The 22,681-nt window shown below is 62.0% G+C and overlaps 2 protein-coding genes across 2 annotated transcripts in view; one reads left to right on the top strand and one right to left on the bottom strand.

The window, feature by feature from the left end:
- Positions 1–2,246: 2,246 nt before the first annotated feature.
- Positions 2,247–5,289, bottom strand: LBHD2 (LBH domain containing 2; the record flags this gene model as incomplete). The annotated part of the gene is made up of 3 exons (XM_081149751.1): positions 2,247–2,572; positions 3,614–3,770; positions 5,221–5,289. 3 exons carry the CDS (start codon positions 5,287–5,289, stop codon positions 2,475–2,477), a joined length of 324 nt encoding a protein of 107 aa, XP_081005877.1. The 3' UTR covers positions 2,247–2,474.
- Positions 5,290–20,540: 15,251 nt separating this feature from the next.
- CDC42BPB (CDC42 binding protein kinase beta) overlaps positions 20,541–22,681 on the top strand; it is a 79,711-nt gene continuing 77,570 nt past the window's right edge. Inside the window, exon 1 of the mRNA XM_081129623.1 lies at positions 20,541–20,809. Coding sequence (XP_080985749.1) covers positions 20,635–20,809 — 175 coding nt within the window. The 5' untranslated portion in view covers positions 20,541–20,634. The remainder of the gene's footprint in view (positions 20,810–22,681) is intronic.

Genomic DNA, 22,681 nt, shown 5'->3' with positions numbered 1-22,681 from the left:
TCAGCAAGAGGCTGAAATGTTTCCTTTATTCTATCTCCATGTTGTTTCCCTCCAACATTCTGGTAAATCCCTTTGGAAAAGCCCCAGCCTCTCAGAGGAGCCTGGGGCAAGGGCTGGTCTGGCCTGGGCCAGGGGAAGGCGGACTGGAGGTGGCTGCCAGGAGCTTGGCTGCACAGTCTTGAGAGAGACACCTCTGACTCTGAGCCCGTTGACTCCTCTACCAAATAGGGCTGCTGTGGGATCCGTGGGTTCACCTCAGTGGAGGACCTGGTCCCAGGTCGGGAAGGCAGGACAAGGACCCTGATCGCTAGATGCTTGCCTGTCCTCAACATTCCTGGGGGGCCAGGCCCTCTCACCCCGAATGCAGAGGCCAGAGGTGGCAAATCCCACCTATACTGCGGCTGGCTCCGGGACAGAGGGGTCTGAGGGCAGGGGGCCTGGGCTCCATCCTGTGCCCCTAACCGGCTGTGGGCCTGGCAGGAGACAGTGCCCCCGTCTGAGCCTCAGTCGCTCCAAGGTGAGTACTGCCAAGAAGGGGTGACCCATCCCGGAAGCCCATTGGGCAGTGAGGGGGAAGGGGCAGGGCTTAACTCCGGGTGGGCGTCTGTCTCTGGCACCAGAGGACCATTACCGTCAATGTGGGTGAGTGTCCGTGGTAGGCTGGGACCCTGCTGGGTTTAAGGCTCGGGGTTGGTGACTGCAGGTTCCTGAGCTGTTCCAGGACGGGGTCGAGATGCTCTGCCCGCCCCCACGGGGCTCCCTCCCTGGGTCTCACCCACCTCCTTCCAGCTCAGGGGCACATCCAGGTCCTGGCACCTCAGATTGAGTGGCCTCCACCCAACACCTGCCCTGTCACATGGTGAGCTCCAGGGTGGCATCGTGGGCACTGCCACGCTTGGGTCTTGGGCACACCTGGGATTCCTAGCTCAGCTGTTTGTCAGCTGTGGGACCTTGGAAAGTTGTGTTTACGCGGGTGTCGCACTCGCTGCCTGGGAGGGGTGCAGATGAAACGTCTGTGCGTGGCTCGGTTGCCCACCCAGCGTTCCACAGTGGGCACCTGGAAGTCGCACCTGCTCACTCAGGCGCCTTGCCCTTCATTCCATGTGTGGGCAAGTCCTGACAACATTTCCTGTAAAATGCCCACCCTTTTCCTACCGCCTGGGGACCAGACAGGAGGGGCCTTGAAGGACAGTCCGACACCTCCCCAAGCTGCAGACCTGGGGAAGGCCCACGGAGACGCCCTGGGCCTGTGTGTGGCGCCCAGGGGTCACGAGGCTAAAGTTAAAGCCGACTCCCAGGCTGCCAGCACACTTGGGCGCCTCGGCCTCCCACCTCCCCTATGTGGGGAGCAGGGGGAGCTATTTTCACAAGAAAGGAGGGTTGGAGAAGGTGCCTTATGTATCCAGGAGGTTAGCAAGGACTTCAGGAAGGAACAGAGGGCCTCTGTCTCCTGCCTCCCCGTTTGTGCTCCCCGGGCCTGGTCCCACCCTGCCTGGGCCTGTGTGCTTTGCTGAGCTAACATTTATGCCACTCTGCCCCCTGCTAGGCCCTCAGGTTCCTCAGGCCTCATGGTCAGGCTTGCCAGGGTGGGAGGATGGCACACCTGGGGAGTGGGCCGAGCCAGCGATTAGGTTTCTGCCCCCATGCCAACCTGACCAGGCAGCAGGGCTCCCCTGTCCTGCAGCAGTGGGGCAGAGCCAAGAGACAATGTCGCCGGGCCCTATGGAGAGACAGGACCCTCACGTGGCCCAGGAAAAGGTGCCACCTAATCTCCCACGTGGGCTCTGTGTCTAGTTTGGGGGATTCCCAGCCTCAGGGATCCCGTTATAGCCTTGGGCACTTCCTTTCACACCTCAGTTACCTCACCTGTAAAATGGGACTTTTGTAGGTATTAATGAGATCCAGTTTGGAACAGGGCACCCTCCCCCTATACCATTGCTATGCCCTATGTACCCAGGGGAGAGGGAGATGATAGCAAGACTCCTGCCCTCAGGTCCAGCCAGGGCTGCAGGAGGGGTGGCGAGGGGACCTCCAGGAAGCTGGTCCTGCCTGGGCAACCCTGGCTGAGGCAGAGTAGGGGGCCCAAAGGGCAAACACTAGCGCCCCTGGGGAGCCCCCCAGCTGCCCTGACCTCCGTCTCTCACTTAGTGCCTGGCTGGTCAGCTTGGGCTCCCAGCTGTCTGGAAGGGCACTGGCAGAACCAGTATGGCTCTCAGCCCCTCGAGTCCCCACCAAGCGTGCCCACTACCAAGAAAAGCCTTTATTTCTGCTTCAAACCCTGGAACACAGGGGTGTGCTCCCAACCCTGACCGTGGGCGGGAGAGCGCAGGGGCTATGGGCCTGGCCAGCCCCCGTGAGGCCGCGGCGGCCCAGCCCTATCCCCGCGCACCGGCCCGGCCACCCCGGGGCCGAGCCGCTCAGCTGGCAGAGGGCAATGGCAGGTGCAGGGACAGCAGAACCTGGCCCTCGTCCTGTTACTGGGCGGCGGGGACCTGGTCCTCGGAGCTCGCACACTTGCTCCCAGGGTCGTCTGGGGCCTCCCCGCGTGCTCCTGGCAGACTCGGGGAGGGGGCTGTGGAAACACGGAGGCCTCCTTGTGGGTGGAGCTGCGTTTCTGACAGGTTTGCAAGAACACGCGTGGGGTGGGGGACTGCAGCCTGGGGGCTCTGGCCACAAGTTCCCCACAGGTGAAAGGGGGGTGCTGGGTGCACGTATCTGGGTCGGGAGGAAGGATGAGGCCCAGCTCTGGGAGAAGGAGCACCCCTTGCCCTGGCATACCCACCAGGGCAAGGCAGACTGGGGGAGCTCCAGGGCAGACATGGGGAGGCCCTGGAACCCAAGTCCCACCCTGTTCTGAGTGAAGCCTGACAGAGGGCGAGGCGGCTTTGGGGGCATGGGTGAGATATGGCATGAACAGGCCCTTCTGAGCCCAAGCTTCAGGGGGCGGCTGACCAGCAAGGGCTGCTGGGAGGGGTAACACCTGAGGAGGGGGAGAGGGCAGGCAGGGTGCTAAGCCACTCCAGCTAAGGCCAAATTCATCTCACCAGGGGACAGAATGCCCCTCATGTGCCCTCCACAGAGCCCCACACCCCAGCCAGCTGTCTCTTCTGCCTCAGCCCTGGCTCCTGCTGACCCCTCCTACCCACACCTCCTCCAGGAAGCTCCCCGGCCTCAGCAGCCCCTTGGCCTTTAACCAGGGCACCTGTGGGCTGGCCCATCTCCCCACCTGTGGGCACCTGGCTGGGCCTGCTCAGCGCCCATGCCCTCACCCCTTCCAGGCCCTAGTGGACAATGCAGGAGGGGGGAAGAGGGAAGAGGCGGGACAGGATGGTGAGGGGTGAGAAGTGCAATCACTCATCCAACGAAGGCTTGCTGCTCACCTCCCTGTGCCAGACCCGGGCTGACAGTGACTAAAGGGACCTCATGTGCAGGTGAGAGGGATGGTGGCAGGAAGCAGGCAAGGCCAGGCAGTGCCTAGGCACCAAGCAGAGGCTTAAGGGTGGACTGATGGGGGCTGGCGAGCAGGGCCCTGCTTGCAGGGGCGGGCAGGAAGGAGACCCTGCTTCTGACTCCTTCCTTTGGGGGGGAACCCCCACAGGCAGCCCTCACTCACCAGCAGCAGCCTGGCTCTGGGGAGCACCCCTCTGGGTGCCCTCTGGGGGCCAACGCAGCTCCCCACTCTCCACAGCACCCACCTCGCTGCGCTCCACCACGATAGAGGGCAGCCGCTGGCCCAGCCGAGGGCCCTTCTCCTGGGCACCCACTGCAGCCTGCGGAAGGGTGGGCAGGGGTCAGGGCAATGCCGGGCCCTGGGCTCCCCACTCCCTCCTGCTCCTGTCCTGGGGCCCTCACACACACGTCTTTGAGAGGGTCCCAGCCTGTCCTCCACCCCACCCCTGGGGTTGGGGCACCGTAGGACCCACTTGGGCTTCCCCTTTAGGCCCATTTCACAGACGGGAGCCTGAGGCTGGAGAGGCTGAGGTCACACAGTCAGTGTGCACCCCCCACCGGTTCCCTGCAGGGCCCCTTCTTGGGGTCTTCCCTGCTGTGTCCTTGGTCTTCTACCTGCTCAGAGGAGCTGGGAAGCTGTTGCCATGGCCACCTGAGCGGCTTGCCCTGGGCTCTTTGTTCAGAGCCCACAGTGCGGGGGCGCCTCCTCAAGCCCTGCTGGTGCCCTCAGCGCCTCCGCCTCCATTCAAGGCCTTCTGAGGCAGAGGCTCCAGCTGCCAGTGCCAATGCCCGGCCCTCCCGCCTGGCCCCAGCGCCCCGCAGCCCAGACTGGCCTGCGGGCCCCGCCTCCACCTCCGTGCCCTTGCTCGGGCTGGTCCCTTCCTCTTTTACTTAGCAGGATGGCTGGTTGGTGCACTGCCCACCTCCCCCCAATGGCGCGAGTGCCTGGAGAAGGGGACCAGGGGTGTCACTCTACCCGGAGTGTGCCACTCGGGTGAGGGAGATCCACGCCAGCAGAGCTTGGAGCTCCAAGGCCTGGGTCTCCCTCTCTGCCCTCAGGAAGGGAAGCCGTGTCTGCACCCACAGGCTGCAGGCTACCTCTTCGCCTCTCTGCCCTGCTCCCCCCAACAATGTCAGCAACAAGAACTCAGAACCTTAAGACTGTGCTCCTTGGCCGGCCGGGCGTGGCTCAGCGGTTGAGCATCAGCCTAGGATCCAGGAGATTAAGGGTTCGATTCCCGGTCAGGGCCCATGCCCGGGTTGCTTGCGGGCTCGATCCCCAGTCGGGGGCGTGCAGGAGGCAGCCGATCAATGACTCTCTCATCTCTCATTGTTGATGTTTCTATCTCTCTCCCTCTCTCTCCCTTCCTCTCTCTGAATTCAATAAAGATATATTTTAAAATAAAATAAAATAAAAATTAAAAAAGAAAAGACCGTGGTCCTTGTGTAAGGAGCTCACTCTTTAGCTTCATCGATACCCTGTCCCCCTGCGAAAACTAGAGCCGAGGGCAGAGGACCCTGGCTTCGCCTCACCCAGCAGGGAGAAGGTTGCCCTGGGGTCCCTGAGGTCCGGAAGGGGTGCTGAGCAAGCCGGGGCGGCTCGGCCTTCTGTCACTTTCTCTATCAGGCTTCTCTACAGGAGCAGCCGCCTCCCCGGCGCAGGTGGGTGCACTGAGGCATCCCCAAGTCATGAGCTGGGCCACGAGTCTGGTTCCCCCCTGTCCCTCAAGGCCGAGGACGGGCACTAAGGACAGGGCCCCAACGACATACCTTTCCGGCTCGGCCTCCCGCCTCTTCGGCTGGGCATGGCCCTGGCATGGCGGGGGGTGCGCCACTCATGCTTCTGCCACGGGGGGCTGCGCGGAGACGGCGAACAGACAGACGTGAGGACAGGTCTGCTGCGGGCCGGACGCTGGGTCCCACCCTCCTCCTGGAGGCCTCACACTGCTCCAGCCACATCCAGCGCACCCAGGCCTGGGCCCAGCGCCCACAGCCCAGCTGGACCTCTGTCACTGCTAATCCCTGCCCCGGCCCGCCATCGGAGGGCCCTGGACGGGCACCACGCAGTGTGCCCAGCACTGCAGAGGGCAGGGGCGGGAGTGGGTGAGGCTGACCGGCCTTAAGGCCCACAGAGGCTTTCTGGAAGAGGGTCAGCTGATCTGAGGCCCCGGGGGGGGGGGGGGGTGAGCAAGAGGCAGCCAGCCCGGTAGGAGGAGAGAAGATGTTCTGAGTCAGGAAACAGGGCGGGAGGGACACAGAGAGTGGAGGGACCCAAATCGGCCTCTGACCCTGGAGGCTGGGAGTAGCAGGAGCCAGGCTCAAGTCAGCTGGAGGCAAAGGCGCCCAGTTCCTGAGGCCCCTCCTGAGCACAGACCCCCCGGGCACACCCCCCCAGAGCTGGGCCCTCAACCCAGAGCTGAAGGGAAACCGACATCCTGCCTGCACTTGGTCTCGCCCACTCAGGCCGGGCACCAGGGCAGGGGACTGGCCAGAGACCACACAGCAGGGGCTCCGGGAAGAGGGCGCACCAGCCTCAGCCTCTCCACCTGCATTAGGCCAGAGGCAGAGATGGGGGTGGGGTCTGGCAGGGGACACCTCCCTTTGGCACTGCTTGGGAGGCAGCCAGGGCCACGGGCAAGGGCAGGAGTGCTGGGTGGGGGCTGGGCAGAGGGAGAGCGGTGATCAGCAGGGTGACCGTCTGTGAGGCCTGCTGGTTGTGGGGAGGGGGTCCTGTGGGCACCCAGCAAAAGAGGAGGGCTGCTATTCTGGGAAATGAGGTTTCCTTCACCAAACACCCAGCTCAGGCCAGCTCAGTCCCCACTGAGAACCTGGGGAGGTGGGATGGGGGCACACGCTGCACTGGGCATCCTGGGGCAGTGGGCAGCCAAGCCACACCCACCGTGTCCCCTCCCCATGCCAGGGCACGTGAAAGGCAGCCCCACCCCTGCCCACTGCTCCCAGGTCTGTCCCTCCAAATGAGCCCCTTCTGGATCTCATCCCAGGCACCCAGAACCTCGGCTGGAGCCCAGGGCAGCCCAGACAGAGACCGAGACGAGGTGAGAAAGAGACGGAGAGACAGGAAACCTGCTGGCCACAGACACAGCAGATGAAACAGCTGGGGAAAGAGACACAGAGAGAAGACAGAGACAGACCCAGAAAGGAATACAGATAGAGGAAAGAGCGGCGACAGACACAGGTGAGAAAGCTGTCACCTTGGGCCAAGCCCCTGGGGCAGGCAGCAGAGAGCAAGTGCCCAAGGGCTGCCCCCCCCCAGGGGCCAGTGCCAGCGGGGGCACCAGCTCATCAAGGCTTCACCACCCACACTGCTGCCGGCTGCCAGGTGCGTAAGGCCAGTTATGGGGGTAGGTGCACAGCCTCCAGGGGCACTGCTCTCGCCCAAGCCTGACGTCCAGCATCTAAGGGCTCACCGTGGTCCCCACGCCCTCCTCTTTCCCAGGAGCTCCAACACAAAACCCCCCAATCCGCCTCCTTCCCCCTCTCCCACTCCCGCCGCCTGGCCGCCAGGGCGCACCAGGGCGTGGGCCAGGGCACGGGTGGGGAGGGGGTGCCCTGCGCCTCACTCACCCTCCCCGCGGGCTGGATGCTCAGGGCGGCTGGGCAGTCCCTCTGGCTCGGCCTGGCTCTGGGCTCGCCCTCCCCCGCTCCGGCTCCCTCCCCGCCCACACGCCTGGCTGGCCCGGCCCTTCACTCACACTCACGCCCCTGCCCCTCTGTGTTTCAGTCCTCCCAGCCCGGCTCCCAGGTAGGACCACGGTGTCACCCTCCTTTTGACAAGATCACATCCCGCAGAACCTGATCCTCGGTCACTTGAGATCCCAAGCCTCAAGTCTGAGGTCCAGGAATTCAGTCTCATTCAGCTGGAGGTACAGACCTGACACCGGGGCCAAGGCGCATGACCTCGGACCTGCGTAATTCCCCACCACGCAGCAGCTAACAACCACCACGCAGCATCTAACAGGCAACTCCCATCCAACACCCACAAGCTAGCGTTCAGCATCCACTTATCCAGCCACTGTCATTACCATGCACCGTCCCACACTCATCCCCTACCCACCGGGCACCACCCGCCATCCACCACCCATTAACCATCCAATTCCAATCGCCATCCACTAGCCAACCACCACCCATCCATTACCATCCCACCCACCATCTACCAAGCATTAATACACTGGGAAAATACCCATCAGCCCAACATGCATTCCCCACCCATCCATCCACCCACCACCTACCCATCCATCGTTCACCATATAACAGCTTTCCGTCAGTATTTAACAACTATCTACCCATCTACTATTCACTTATCCACCCACCATATATCTGGTTGTCAATGTCAACCTACCTTCTATCTACTGTTCATTTATTGGGATGTATCCACCACCCATTCACTCGCCTCCATCCATCCAGTCGGCCACAGTTCATCCATCTACATTCAGTCACCATCAGTCATTCATAATGACTCCCTCACCCATTCCTATTTTTATGAACTACAATCCACCCACCACCTCCCCACCAACCATCTACCACCCACCCATCTCTTATCCCTACCTATCCCTTCATTGTCCATCTCACAGTGTTTTCTATCTATCCATCCATCACCCAGCCATAATTCACTGTTCATCCAAAACCCATTCAGGTGTCATCTACCATCCATCCACATTCATCATTCTAGAAGATTTTATGGAGTGCCTTCTATGTGCCAAGCATTATTCCAGGTGCTCGGGACAGAGTACAGAGATCGCAGTGAGCATCCACCCTCCACGACCCACCCACCATAACAAGCCCCCCCCATCCTTTCATTATCCATCCACCATCCACGTGCCGTCTGTCTTCCATTTACACACTAAACCATCCGTGTACCGCAAACCACTCACCACTTCCCCCCACCCATCCGTCTCTCCACCTTCTACCCATCCACCATTCACCTTTCACGCACCCCTTTCCCCAGCGATAGCCACGCCTCATTTAACCACCACCCATGCTTCCCCCAATCGCCATCTACTAACCTAGAAACCATCTGTTATGTCTTCACTATTCACCTTCCATCAACACTCCCACAGACCTCAACCCATCATCCATCCACCTAGAACCAGCCATTTATCTGCTCCCATCTAGTCCCCCATTCATGCCCCGTCCAGCCACCCTTTACTTGTCCACCATTCATGATCCAGCCATCAATTGTATATCCATTCACATTTATCTATCACCGATCTATCCAAACTCTATGGACAGATCCATCACAATCATCCACCATCCACCCATACTTCTATGATTCGGCCACCCACCAAGCATCCACCACCCACCACGTATCACCTGCACTTAATCCACTATAGGTTCTTTCAGTATCCATCAATTCATCAATTTGGTGTCCACATCCATCTAGTCTCCATCTATCAATCTACAATCTACTTATCACTTAACCAACACCCACTACATAGGTGCACTCACCATCCACCAACCTTCCACCTCCCATAATCTAGCGCCTCCATCTGTCATGCTCCCAGTGCCTACCCACCATTATCTATACCATCTATCTGCCCCCCACACCAGAATTCCACCCCCCAAGCACCCCCAGCCCAGGGAGTTGCCCTCCCTTCCATTCAGGCTTTGGAGGGTGAATATGTGGGTCAGGAGCCTGGGAAGGGGACAGTTCCAATCTCAAAGATGGTTGGTCCTCAGTCTTCATTTATCCCTTTCCCTCCAGTCATCCCATGACCAGAAAATGGAGGTACAAGTTCCTTAGGGGGAGACTGGAGGAGGGGCTCACAGCAGGATCAGCAGAGGCCTGATCTGGGCACAGTGTCTGTGGCATGGGAGACCTGGTGACGTGGGTGTAAAGAGAGGTGAGACTGAAAAATCAGGCAGGCACACATCATGCATGGCTGGGACTACCTGACAGGGCTGTGTCCCTGATCATGGGGCCTGATGACAACAGGGAGCTCTGGGAGGTTTCAGGCAGGGACGTCCCCAGCCAGCTAAGTTCTGAGAAGGAGAACCCCCCACACGCTCATATACATACACTTGTCCACTCGAAATCCCCCGAACCTTATGGTCACAAAGCGGTGCTGGAGCGGTCACTGTGACTGCTGAACACCCAGACACACTCATGTCAGGAAAGTCTGTGCTTGCATGCTCCCCCTCCCACCCCTACAGCCCCCAAAAGGCCACCCCACTCCTTTCCACTTGGGCAGAAATTGCTCTCGGTACTTGTTAATGAGGGTGCTAGCTGTCACCTAAGGTGTTGGATGTCATCCAAGGTGTTAGCTGATGGGTGTCACAGCTCCTGGGGATTGCTCCTCACAGGGCTCAAGGCCCTTGCTGCTTAAAGCTCTGATCACGGAGCAGAAAGCTGGGGACGGGAAGTCTCCTTATGGCTGGGCCTGGAGGCCCATGCCTGAGCCTGCAGAGCCAGCCCTGAGCCCCACCTTCGCCTCTAGCCTTCCATTCTGCTTCCTCTCCTCCCTCCTGTCCCCCCAGCCCCCGCCCACGACCTCCCAGGGACCTTTCCACAGGAAACCGGCAGACCTGGAGGCAAGAGCTGTGTCCTGGCCAAGCCCAGCCTTTGCTGTGTGTCCTTAGGGGGCCCCGCCCCTCTCTGGGCCTCCCTGTCCCTGCCAATGCAGTAGGAGGGAGTGGACTAATGAAGACGGAGGACCAGCCATCCCTGCGATTGGAACTGGCCCCTTCGCAGCCCCCTCACCCACACAGCCACCCTCCAAAGCCTGAGCGGAGGGGAGGGCACTCCCCGGCTGGGGGCGCTGGGGGGGCGCCGCTCCGGCCCGGCCGGGAAGGTCTGCTCTCGGAGCCCTCTGGCGGCCACCCTCGGGTGAAACACCCCAGACTCCACGGACACCGCCGAGCAAAGCCACGCAGCAGCTTCGGGGTGTTCACTTGAAACATCTAATATTTTGAGGCGCGGTGCGAGCACGGTCGCCCTACACTTTGTCCTCAGGTGCTGACCCTTTGGACTCTTTGCGAGAGGCAGGTCCAGGACTGAGCCCCTCTGCCTTCGGTGGGCAGAAGGTCCCCAGTAAATGACCCCAGGGGAGGAGTGGACGGTGCCAAGGGATGAACCGGCCGAGGGAACGGGAGGGAAGAGGAGGGTCTGGCCGGAGAAAGCGGCCTGCCGCTGCCCTGCCGTCTGGGCCCGCGCGAAGGAACGACCCTGGGGCAGGAACTTCAGCTGTTTTACTGCAACGCGAAATGCCCGCCCCTAAATATTGGCCGTTTCTGGACGTTTCTTCCCAATGGAAACAGATTCCACAGTTGTAAAAATGCCACAGTAGGAGGCAGCCCCTGGGAGCAGGGCGAGCGGGGGCGCGGGGCGCGGGGCAGGCGCCCTTCCCAAGAGCTGCGGCGTTGCCACCGGCCACCACCGCGGCGCCCCCGGAGGCCCGCGCACGATGCGCCCCCGCCGAGCCGCAGGAGGAGCGGAGGGACGGACCCTGGGGCTGGCGCCGTCTGTCCTCCCAGCGAGGCTGCGGTGGGGGGGGCGGGGACCCAGGCGCGTCCCCCGGGCCTGAACTGCCCTTCCCGGGCCTGCGCCGCCGCACGACCGGGCGCGACTAGGGGCAGGGCCGAGTGCGGGCCCGAGGCTGGGCACGAGCCGGGCGCGCGGGCCGTCGAGGGAGGGCAGACGCGCTCGCGTTCCCCGGGGCCGCGGAGCTTCGCTCGAGCGCCCCCTCCCGGCCGAGCGACCCCCGCCCGCCCACCTGCCCTGAGACGGGCGCCCGCCCGGCAGAGACGCGCGCCACGCGGGCGGGGAGCCTGGGGCGCCCACCCCTCCGCTCTACGTCCCGCGCCCCCGAGGGAAAGGCAGACTGTGGGATGCGGGCTTGGGGGCCTGGCCCCCTCCGACGGTGGGAGTGGGGGTGAAGGAAGCACGGAGCCCTGCCCCACGCCCCGCCCCACTTTCCCCGTGGACCTGGGGGCTCGGAGCCTGTCTCTCCGTCCCTGTTTCTGCGAGTCGCTGCGCCCCCTTTCTCCCCACGGGGCGGGGATTCCGGGGTGCACGAGCCAGAGAAGGAGGCCCTGGTGACACTCCCCCCCCACTCAGAGCCGCCCCCGCCTGCAGCTTCTCTCCCCCCCCCGGACAGCCGGAGAAACTGAGGCTCAGAGAGAGCGGGTCGGTCCGAGAACCGGGGGCGCAGCTGGACAGCATCCAGGGCCCCGCGCCCCGCTGACGCCGCTCGCTGCGCAGGAGGGGGCTCGCTCTCCACCCCGCAGGCCGCGGGCGCTCGCTCGCCCCGCGCCGGGAGCGCAACCCCGGCGGAGAGGGAAGGACGGGGGCGGGCTCGGGCGGGCGGGGGCGGGCGACCCGACCGGCCCATCAGAGAACTGTGGTCAGGCGGCCGGGGGGAGGGGCAGTGCTTGATTTCCGGCTCGAAGGACAGGTGACCTGGGACAGGTGGGGACAGGGGCAGCCCAGGTGTGGGACCAGGGCGTGGGCTGGAGCTGCTGCGGCGACGCGAGGCTGCCCCTCCGCCGAGCTGGCCCAGGCAGCGCAGCCAAAGCCACCGGGTCCCGGTCGTCCCACCCGCCCCGAGCCGGCAGGGAGCTCGGCCCGCCCCACCCCGGCCCAGCGCCCCTGGGGACAGTGCTGTCGCCCGTCCTTCCCGCTGCCTCCCCCCGCCCATCACGCTGTGCCAGGAGAGACTGAGGCTGGCAGGGCTCGGGGTCCGGGGGTGGGGTGTAATCTGGAGCCTCGGGAGCACTCTCACTGCCCGGGGCGCAGGGCAGGACCCGCCTGGCCAGCCTTGGAGACACCCCGGGTCTGCCACAGGCGACCACCCAGCCCCACTCCACTGAGCTGCAGCTCCTGCTCACAGAGGTGGCCGCAGGTCCTTCTCCAGGTGTTTGTACGTGAGCAGTGACTGTCCTGAGCCCCTTTGTGTAACAAATATAAAGTTTAAAATGCGTCCCTTGCCCGGCCGGGCGTGGCTCAGCGGTTAAGCCTAGACCTAGGATCCAGGCGATCAGGGTTCCATTCCCGGTGAGGGCACATGCCCGGGTTGTGGGCTGCAGCTGATCAATGACTCTCATCACTGATGTTTCCATCTCTCTCTCTCCCTCTTCTCTCCTCTCTCTGAAATCAATAAAGATATATTTAAAAAAATAAAATAAGATGTGTCCCTTTGCGCACACGTAGGTTTGTGTGGCACGGAAATGTTCTGGAAGGATCCTAGCTGAGCGCGCCCACACTTCCTGTGTCCTAGATGTCGGGGGGCTTTGCCTAGCTCCTTCGGTCATGGGGACCCTGTGAGCATGGAGGATGCCGGGGGGCTGAAAGGCAGGCTGGGACCTGGAGTGGACACCCGAGACCTGCTCCCACCGCACTGGGCGGGCTCTGGGTAGGGGGCCCGAGAGGGCAAGAGCCACACCTCAGCTGCTCCCCAGGTGGGGCCCCCCCATCGGCTGGTTTGGGGATAGGAGCCTTAACCCCTGTTCCCGGTACAGGCTCAGACTCTGAGTCTCGGAGAGGAAATCGGCTTGTCTCAGGGCGCGCAGCGCACAACTGGGGGGTCTTCCCGGCCTCTCCTGCGTTCCAAGACCAGCTGCCCACAGGGGAGCCCTGCCCCAGAGGCGCCGAGTCCCCGCGCCAGGCCTGCGGGTGACGCGGAAACTGCCCACTCCCGCTTCAGCCGACCCTTTGGGCAGCGGGACCTGGCCGCTAGGAGCCCCCAGGGGGACCCCCTGCAGGCCCGGGGGCAGAGCAGCGGTTATGGGCCCAGCCCGCCTGCACGCGGGCGTGGCGCGGGGTTCAAGGCCCGGAGGCCAGGCGGGAGGTGGCCCCGAGCGTCACCGCCGAGAGGGGGGCCTGGCGCCCAGGGTCCCGCCCTGTGGGGTGTGGGGGGCGGAACGCGCGCCGGGGTGCGCCCTGCCCAGGCCCAGGCCCGGCCCCTCCCTACCTCCCGGCCTCCCCACAGTCCCAGCAGCTCCAGTCTCCCTGCCCAGCCCCGCGCTCCGGGCAGGTCGTTCAGCCGCGAGGGCCACCGTGTCCTCCCCTGTTCAGCCACCAAACCCGCAGCGCGACACCCGCCGCACCAGGCGCGCCTGGGGAGTGGGAGCGGAGGGCCCCCAACCCCGGTCCGGGGGTGCGCTCGGGGCGCGCGGGGTTGGTGGGCGGACCGGGAAAGGCCGGAGGAGCCGGTGGGAGGGGCGCCCAGGCCGGGCCCCCGGGAGAGGCCAGGCTCCCGACTCCCCCCCCCCCCCCCCCCGACTCTGTAGGGGACCCTGAGCGCCTCCGGGTCTAATAGGCCGATTTGGGGAGATTATCCGCCGAGCTCTGCGAGGGGCTGTTAGGCCCTAACGATAATAGCCATTCTACTGATGGATGGAGCGTCACCGAGCGCCCACCACGCCCACCTGCGCACCATCTCACTTAATCCTCGCAGCCCCCAGGTGGGGACCATCACGGGGGGTGGGGCCGGCGCGTGACCTTCCCCTGGGCTGTCAGGTGAGGCCCTGCTCTGTCCACCACAGGGCTCGGGCTAGAGATGGGCCCTGAAGGTCACCCTGCCCTGGCTTCCCGCCCTCCCTTGCCACCCAGCCCTGGGGGATAGAGGGGTGCGAGTAGGCTGGAGGTGAGTGCCCACCAGGCCCAGAGCAGAGGCCCACAGCACGGTTCTGTCTTGAGCACAGCAGAGTCACAGGCAGGCCCAGGCCCCAGGGGCTCTGGGTCAGTGGGTCAGGGTCAGGGGTGCATTTCTAACAAGTCCCCAGTGGCTGATGCTGGCTGGTTGGGCCAGGGAGTGGGAGCAGAGGCCCCCACACTGAGACCCTCACGGTAGAAAGGGTGGCCAGAGGGACAGGAGTGTCCTTTGTCTGCCTCTCCCAGGCCTCCTCTGTCCATACCCCTGGGGAAAAACCTGTCAGCCTTGCAGCCTGGGGACGTCTCTGTGCTGGGGGGGGGGGGGGGGGGCAATGCTCGGGCTCTGCAGGCCACAAAGGCTCAGACAAGTCCTGGCTCCTTCACTGGCCCCCTGGTGCCCCTGAGGAGGTCTGTCGCCCACTGTGAGCTTCGGTTTCCTTAACTGCATGGTTGGGGGGCGGGGGCCAAGGCTGTGTGCAGATAAGGGAGAGGCTGTGTGGAAAGTGCTGGGAATAGAGGCCATGCGGGTTAGTATCCCTCACGGGGTTATTTCTGGGCAGAGGACACCAGCCTCAGTCAGAAGGAGGCCCTGCTGCTCTGAGGAAAGGCAGCCGGGGCTGTGCAGGCCGGGGGCGTGCCGGGCCTGGGCCTGGGGCTCGGATGCTGCTCTGCCACTGACCAGCGGTTATTCCACTGCCAGCCTCCGTTTGCTCTTCTGGGAAAGGGGGCAGGTCCTGTCCCTACTTGTCGGGTCCGGGTGGGTTGATCCGCACAGTGCTATGTCCAGGGCACGTTGAGTGTTTGCAGTTCAGCCTCAGTGTCGCCCTCAAAGTCCCCTGCACTCTGGGTGCCACCTCCCTGGCGTCCCTGGCTTCCCTGGCAGCCTCCACGCCCCCCCCCCCCTTTCCAGGCAGCAAGTGTGTCTCTTTAGTGGTGCTGTAGGCTCTGGAAGGCAAATCCTGTATCAGAGGCTCCAAAGGACCCCTTCTGTCACCGAGGCAGCAGGGAGCCATGAGAGGCTTTTGAGCTAGAGAGAGATGTGATCAGAGCCAGCCTTCGGGAAGACGCTTGTGGCAGCCACTGGAGGGTGGGGAGACTGCGGGCAGGGGAGTGCAGCAGGGCAGGGGGAGGGTGTACAGGCTGTGTTATTGGCCACCTCGCATCTCTCTCCCTCTGTCATCACCACTGGCATCAGCTACTATCTGTTAGTACAAGTGTATGACCATCTGCAGGTAACGCACTCTGTGTGGGCGCAGGCTGTGCCCATGACTCCGTGGAAGCCCCACAGAGACACTGCAATGGAGGGTCTCCATCCCCCTTTCAGACGAGGACTGTGGGTCCCAGAGTCTGGCTCCTCCAGGCCAGTCCTCTCGCCCAACCTGCAGAACATTCCTCGTAAGCAGCTGCTGGGCGGGCACTGCTGGGTTCCTGCTTTTGGACACAGGGGACATTCCTGGTGGCAGTGGGGTGGTCCCTGCAAGGGGACCAGGAGGGCAGGGCTTGCCCCAGGCCTGCCCCAGGGTGGCAAGGAGAGAGGCCTGCCTGCCCTGCCCTCCCTCCCCCCGCCACCCTCACACCTCCTTCCTTCTCACACACACGTGGAGGGGGCACTTTCTGTGTCTGATCCCCGCAGGGCACTGGCTCGTGCCACTGACCTTCAGAGTCCTCCACGTTATCAGCTTGGAGGTTGAGGAGGAAGAGAAACACCCTCAGGAAGAGTTGTGGCCCAGAGACTCAGGCAGCAGGAAACCTCAGGAACCACTGCTAGGGTCACAGCAGCCACAGGGTCAGGCGGAGGTGACTGGCAGGCAAGGCTGAGCCTCTGCATTAACTCCCAGTGGCCAAGGCCCCGGCACCCGCCCGCCTTCCGCACTGGCCACCTTCTGTTCCCTGTCTGTGCTTGAGGGCTTTCTACCTGGAAAGTGTCACACCTGCCTTCCTTCTTGTCTGCTTCTCAGCTGCAGTGTCACAGCTGTGGAGAGGACTCCCTGCATCTCCCTCGATGAGGCGGGCACCCCCCCTTGCCATCACCTTATGTGTCCACTTCCCTCGCAGCGCTCACTTGTCTCCGAAATTCTCTTTTTACTCCTGTGCACTGGTCTGTGGTCTGTCCTTAGACTAGAGTGGACGCTCAGGCGTCTGTCTTGGCCGCCGCTGTAGCCTCAGCACCCAGAGCAGTGCTGACGTGTAGCAAGTTCTCTGGTTGGTCTGGCTTGAGTCACACGATGACCCCTGATCAGGGGGATGGAGAGCTGACCAGCTGGCCCTGGGGGACATGCCCACCCCTCATGGCAGTCCCTGTAGGATCCCATGATCAGAGTGGAGCCCAAGTGGATACTCACAGGGTGTGGGGAGAGGGGGTTGGGGGTGTCAGGCAGACAAACACAAGGACTACCCAACAAAAGGACAATGACCTTTGTCCAGTGTACATGTTGTAAAAGGTATTAGAACACTAAATTGAACTTTCAAGAGACAAGATGTGGATTCTCAAATGAGGTGTCAGGTCACCATATGTGGGCTGTCAAGGGCAATACATGGAAACCTGTCCCAGACCCACGATAAGAGGTGAGAGGAGGAGAGGGGATCTAGTAACGTGGTCCTGCCGGGGCACCGAGTATCCGGGCATGCTTTCCTTCACCTGAAGTCTAGTGAGGGTGATTTTCAAGGAATTCCTCAGAGAGCTTAAGATGTAGCCTTTATTTGGAGGCATAGTGGACTGCAATGGACTCCAGCCAGGGAAAGAAGAGCCCTTGAGCTGCCACGGGGCAGAGCCAGGAGTGTGCCACCCAGTCGGGACCTGCCAGCTCCCAAATGTTTGTCAGGGTCAAGGGTGTGAGAGTATTTCCTGTGGATAGATATGAGCTGTGTAGACAACAGATGTGAGCCACATGAATAGGTCATCTTAGGTCCTGCCCAGTGGTCCCCATAGAAGGGCAGAGGGTCCCCTGCAGCCAATAGGTAAATACCCACCCAGAAAGGCAACACGTGCTCAGGAGAGGGAGCAGCGGGGAACTTCCAGGGGCCTGAGAATGTCCCTAGGAGAAGGGGTCAATTTGCTTTCTGCCAGGCCGGAGGTGGGACCATAGCCCTTCCTAACACCTCTTCTTCCACCCTGGCAGCTGGCAGCAGCCCCAGGTGGTTGGAAGGAGGCCCAAGCTAGCTGAGAGGGGCCTGTGGAAGGAACAAGGCAGAAGCCAAGCACAGCCCCTTTCCCAGTGCTCACCTCAGGCCCTAAAGGGCCCAACTGGAAGAGAGAATGTTAAATCAAGTTCAGAGGTTTAAGTCTGTAGACCTGGACATTCTAATTTCTGAACTGAAACATTGTTTTCAGCTTGAAATTACATGTGCACCTTTTAGGATGCTGGGGCTAAGGTTAGGCTTAGTCCCACTTGCTTGTTGCAAAGACCAGAAACCCGCTGGAGCCAGCTCAAGTGGGAGTTCACTGTAAGGATATTGTTATGACCGAATATTTATCGCCCCCGAAACTCCACATGCTGAAATCCTAACCCACAATGTGACTAGGAGGTAAGGCCTTTGGGAGGTGATTAGGTCATGAGAGTGGAGCTCTGGTGAATGGGATTATAAGAGGACAGAGCTCCCTCTTTCCTCCAGTGAGGTCACAGTAAGACAGCCCTCTGTAGACAGGAAGAGGGCACTGACCCAGAACCTGACCATGCTGATAACCTGATCTCAGACTTCCAGCCTCCAAAATGGTAAGAAATAAATTTGTTGTTTATAAGCTACCCAGTCTCTGCCTCTTTGTTATAGTGACCAAGACAGATACAGAGGAATCTCACAGGTGCCCGAGGACACTGGGATTCCCAGGTCTGGGGACCCAAGATTGCACCATCGGTGAGCTGATCAGAGTCCCTTGTTTCTGAAACCGTAAGTCTAATGCATGATACCAGCTACAGGTATGTGAGCACTTACTATGAGTAAGGCACCATTAAAAGTGCTCTATGGGTGTGAGTTCATTTAATCCTTTCAGAAACTCACTGAAATGACGAGGTAGGTCCTATTATTATACCTTTATTTAATTAAAAAATATTTTTATTGATTTCAGAGAGAGGAAGGAAGAGGGAGAAAGAGAAATATCAATAATTCATTGATCGGCTGCCTCCTGCATGTCCCCTCACTGGGGATCGAGCCTGCAACCTGGGCATTTGCCCTGACCCGGAATCAAACTGTGATTTCCTGTATTCTAGGTCGATGCTCAACAGCTGAGCCACGCCCGGCCGGGCTATTACACCTTTTTTAATGCCTGAGGAAACTGAGGCACAGACTTTGTTTCCAGACTCACAGGTACCCACTGAGCAGAGAGCTAAGGAACACTATAGGGTGAACTGGCTCTGATCTAGCCCAGGGTGTTATGCAAGGCGGCCCTAAAGGGGCAATACTGAAACACGTGGGTTAAGCAAAGCGAAGGTGGCTGGAGAGGGGCATCCAAGGTGGAGGGCTTGACAAGAGCAAAGGCCCTGAGGCAGGAGGGAGCAGGAACAGTTGAGGAGCAGCAAGGAGGCCCATGAGACTGAAGAAGAGGGGGGAACAGGGTAGAGGGCTGAGCAGGGCCGGGCTGAGCCCACTAGGCCTGGAGATAAGAGGATATACTGCTCAAGTGGGGACACTGTGGGAATGGACATTGCTATGCTTACACTGGGACAAAGACAAAAACAGGGACTGTCCCAGGCAAATTCTGATGTCTGATCACCCAATTTTTTAAAAGACCAACGTAAAGAATTTGGTCTTTATCTTAAAACCAGTGGGAAACCTGTGGCTTTGAGCCCAGTTGGCACAATCTTTTTCTTTCTGTTCTTTTTTCCTTTTTGAGGTATTACACACATAAAGTGCACAGCTATTTAGAGTACACTTTAAGTTTTAGATGTGTTCGGACCCATGCAACAAGCTGGGTCTGTCTGATCAAGACACAGAATGTTCCTGCCTCCCCAGAAGGCTCCCTTAGGCCCCTTCCAGTTCATAACCGCCCCCCCCCCAAAGGAACTCCTAATCTTACCTCTAACACCAAAGGCTGATTTTGCTAGCTTTTTAAAAATTAAGGAATAACACTAACAGTGATGGGCACCGCTCACAAGCGGACAGCTCCAAGACTGCTACTTACATGCCCCCCTGCGTAACCACCGCCCACCCAAACCACGCATTTCTAGCAGCTCCGAAGGCTCCCCCTGCCCTTTTCCAGTCGCTACCTGTACAGGGGTGGCCGCTGTTCTGACTCCTATCTCCGTGGGCTGGTTTAGCTAAAGGCTTCTTTAGTTTCCTGCCCCCTTCGTCTGCGCGCTCACCTGCTCCACGCTGCTGCCCGGCCCCTACTGAAGCCCCCTCCCTCTCCCGGTCCGGGTGCCCACAGCCCTGCACCCTCCCTCGCAGCCCTCCGGCCCCCCATGGCCTCGGGGACCTCCCATGAGCTCCAGGCGGCCCCGCGTCTCCCAATGCCACGGGTTTGTTTCGGGGGGCGGGGGGGATCCATCACCTCCTCCCCCGCCTCCCAAATAAGCCGGCGATCTCAGCACGAGCAGCGACTCGCCGGGTCAACCCGGGCTGGAGAGACAGCCGGCCGCGTCCACCAGACTGCCGCCCGGAGACGTCCGTTTGCAGGGAGGGGTAAGCAGGGCTGCGGTTTGGAAGCGGCCCCGGCGCGGGCACCGCGAAGTCACGGGGCGCAGGGCCGCCGCCTCCGCCGCAGCCCCGCCCCGGCCTCGGTCTCCGGTCCGTCCGCCAAGTCAGAGCTGGGCTCGCGTTTCCAAGGGCCGCTCCGGGCTTCTGAGTCCGGACGAGGCCACCAGATGCGGCTGCGGGGCGGCCCCGGAGCCCCAGGCTGCCCTTGGGGACCCAGGACGCGCGCCGGCGAGGGGCGCGCACACTGGAGACCCGGCGGCGGAGCGCTCGCGCACGCGCAGGCGCCGCAATCTCGGCGGCGCTCCCCTGGCCCCGCCCCCGCCCCTCCTCCAGGCCCCGCCCCTCTCCAGGCCCCGCCCCCGCCTTCCCAGCATCCCGGCCTCCCTACGGCGAGCGGAGAGGTCCCATCCCGCCGGGAGCAGGAGCGGGACGCAGGGGCGGGGCGGCGCGCTGAGGTCAGCGCGGCGGCGGCCGGCCCCGCCGTGGTTGGCTGCGCCCGCGCTGGCCGCGCCCTGGTTGGCTGCGGGCCGCGAGGCTGGGCCGCCGGGTCGGGCCGGGGTCGGGGCTGGGGCGCCGGCCGGGCTTGCGCAGCGCTCGGGACCGCGTCGCTCCGGGGCGGCGGCCGCGGCGGGGGCAGCGCGGAGGGCGCGGCCGCGGGCGGGGCTGAGGGCGCGGGCGGGGCGGGCCGCGCCGGGCCGAGAGGGCGGCGGCGGCGCTGAGGGGAGGGGACCGGCCCATGGACCCGCGGGGCCCGGCGCCCCAGACGCTTCGCTGCGGGGACCGAGCCCAAGATGTCGGCCTAGGCCGGGGCGCGACGACGCGGACGGGGCGGCGACGAGGCGCTGTCAGGGCTCGCGGCCGCCGGGTCCCCGCGGGCTCGCCCTGACGGACTGGCCGAGCGGGCGGCGAGAGGCCGGCGCGTGGGGAGCGGGCCGCGCGGCACCATGTCGGCCAAGGTGCGGCTCAAGAAGCTGGAGCAGCTGCTCCTGGACGGGCCCCGGCGCAACGAGAGCGCCCTGAGCGTGGAGACGCTGCTCGACGTGCTCGTCTGTCTGTACACCGAGTGCAGCCACTCGGCCCTGCGCCGCGACAAGTATGTGGCCGAGTTCCTCGAGTGGGGTAAGTGCGCGCGGACCCGACCCCCGGCCCTCCGACCCCCGCCCGGCTCCCCCTCCTGCCCATCCTGCCGCCGCCTCCGCGCCGCCCTCCGGCTTCCGTTCCACCCGCCGCCCCGTCCCTCCCGGGCCCCCCCCCGGCGCTCGGGTCCGTCCGCGTTCGGGCCGGGCCGCCCCCTCCTCCTGCCCCCGGGAGCCACATCCTCCGTCCCTCCCCCACCGCCTGGCCGGGCCATCGCCCCTGCCGCTTCCTAGATCCACCCTTGGAGTCTGGATATCATTTCCTGCAGCGCGGCCTGGGATATCCGCCCCCGCCCCCCGCTTCGGGGTCCCGGAGCGGCGGCCAGCGCCGCCCCCCGCGCGCTCGCGGGCTCGCGGGGGCAGCCGCGGGTGCGCTCCTCGCGCCCGCCTCCCCCGCGGCCGTGGGCCCCCGCCCCGCGCGCATCTCCTAGGTGACAGCCGGCTGCATCCCCTGCGCTGTAGCATCTCCAGGGCAGCGTTCAAGTGAAAAGCCTTGTTTTGAATCCCCCAGGCTAGAGCCAGTGGGTTTTTTTTCCTTCGTGGTCGCGCCGGATCCTTGTAGTATGCCGGGGGTAGTCGGCATCGTCAGTAGGTGGAAGTCATTTGGAAACCGCGGTCACCCGGCCTCTGCATGCCGCCCCGGCTCACTCAAGCACCTGTGCTGCGCTGGTCGTGGACCAGCCGACGATTAGGGCCTGCGTGTGATCGAGCCATTTAGTGATCATTTGGACAGTGTCAAGGGAAACCCTTTGGTTCGCCCTCCCCTCCCGTGGGCATCCTGTCGACACCCTCAAGACTCGCCTAAGACGACCTAGTGGGAAGATGTGGTGCTTACGTTCAGGCCACACCTAGGAAAACCCGTCCTTGGGTCATTTGTGCCATCGGGCTAGGACTGTGCAGTTTGAACCAGTCATTTCTAATCTTTGGGGCTGATCAAGCTGCTATTGACATGAGGAAACAAACGAGCAAGTTCTGTAATAAGGCCTCCCGCTCTGCCAACTTGGGAACTGGAATTGGAATTTTGTTTACAAGTTAAAACCTAAGTTGCCATATTCTTTAGAGGGCTTCTGTTTTTTTTTGCTCTAAGTGAAATGTGGACGCGGTGTCTTGTGAGAGCAGCAGCAGGAGGCTGGTCAGAACCTCGGGGCAGCCCGTTAGGCTTTACTTCTGTGGGGACCCCCCTTCTTGGTTACGTGCAGTGTTAGTAAAAGGGAGTGTTCGCTTTCTGGGGTCCTTTATCAGTGACCTGCTGAATAATTTACTGGCTTCACAGTCGATTTGAAAGTGAGGTCTTTGGTGCCTGTTACATCGGAGCCTCCTGGATGTTGTATTTGCCATTCCTTTCTGAGCGTTTGATCTTCGAATCCAGAGTTCCATGGTTAGGGTCAACTCTGCACAGTGTATGAGTAAAAGTGTGATTGAAAGGAGGAAGCAGGAGGAGGGCTTTATCTGGTTAGGTGTGGACCAGCTGGCCTCTGGCCTGCGGACCAGGCGGTGCCTGGACCGGGGTTAGTCAGAAGGCTGGGCACCCTGTGGCCCCGTGGTCCTGGTACAGCCCCCTCACTCCCAGATGGTTCAGTCGCTCTGTGAACTGGTGGGCTTCCCTGGAGGAGGCTCTTCCGGCACGTGTGTAGGTCTCATTTTATGACATTTGACCTTTCCAGAACTAAACAGGAGCTGTGTGCTGTTAAGATAGAGATATTTTCAAAATTGTATTCTGGCCCTTTGGAAATTATAATTATAAATAAATTGCATTATCCTAAGAACTTAATTCCCACAGAAGTGTAAACTCTAAGTTACAGAGACAAAGAATGGACTTAACTTTAAGGTGGCACTTGAATGAAATACTTATATA

The sequence above is a fragment of the Miniopterus schreibersii genome (assembly GCF_964146895.1).
Source record: "Miniopterus schreibersii genome assembly, chromosome: 1".
NCBI lineage: Eukaryota > Metazoa > Chordata > Mammalia > Chiroptera > Miniopteridae > Miniopterus > Miniopterus schreibersii.
This window is presented reverse-complemented; position numbering and strand designations above follow the sequence as displayed.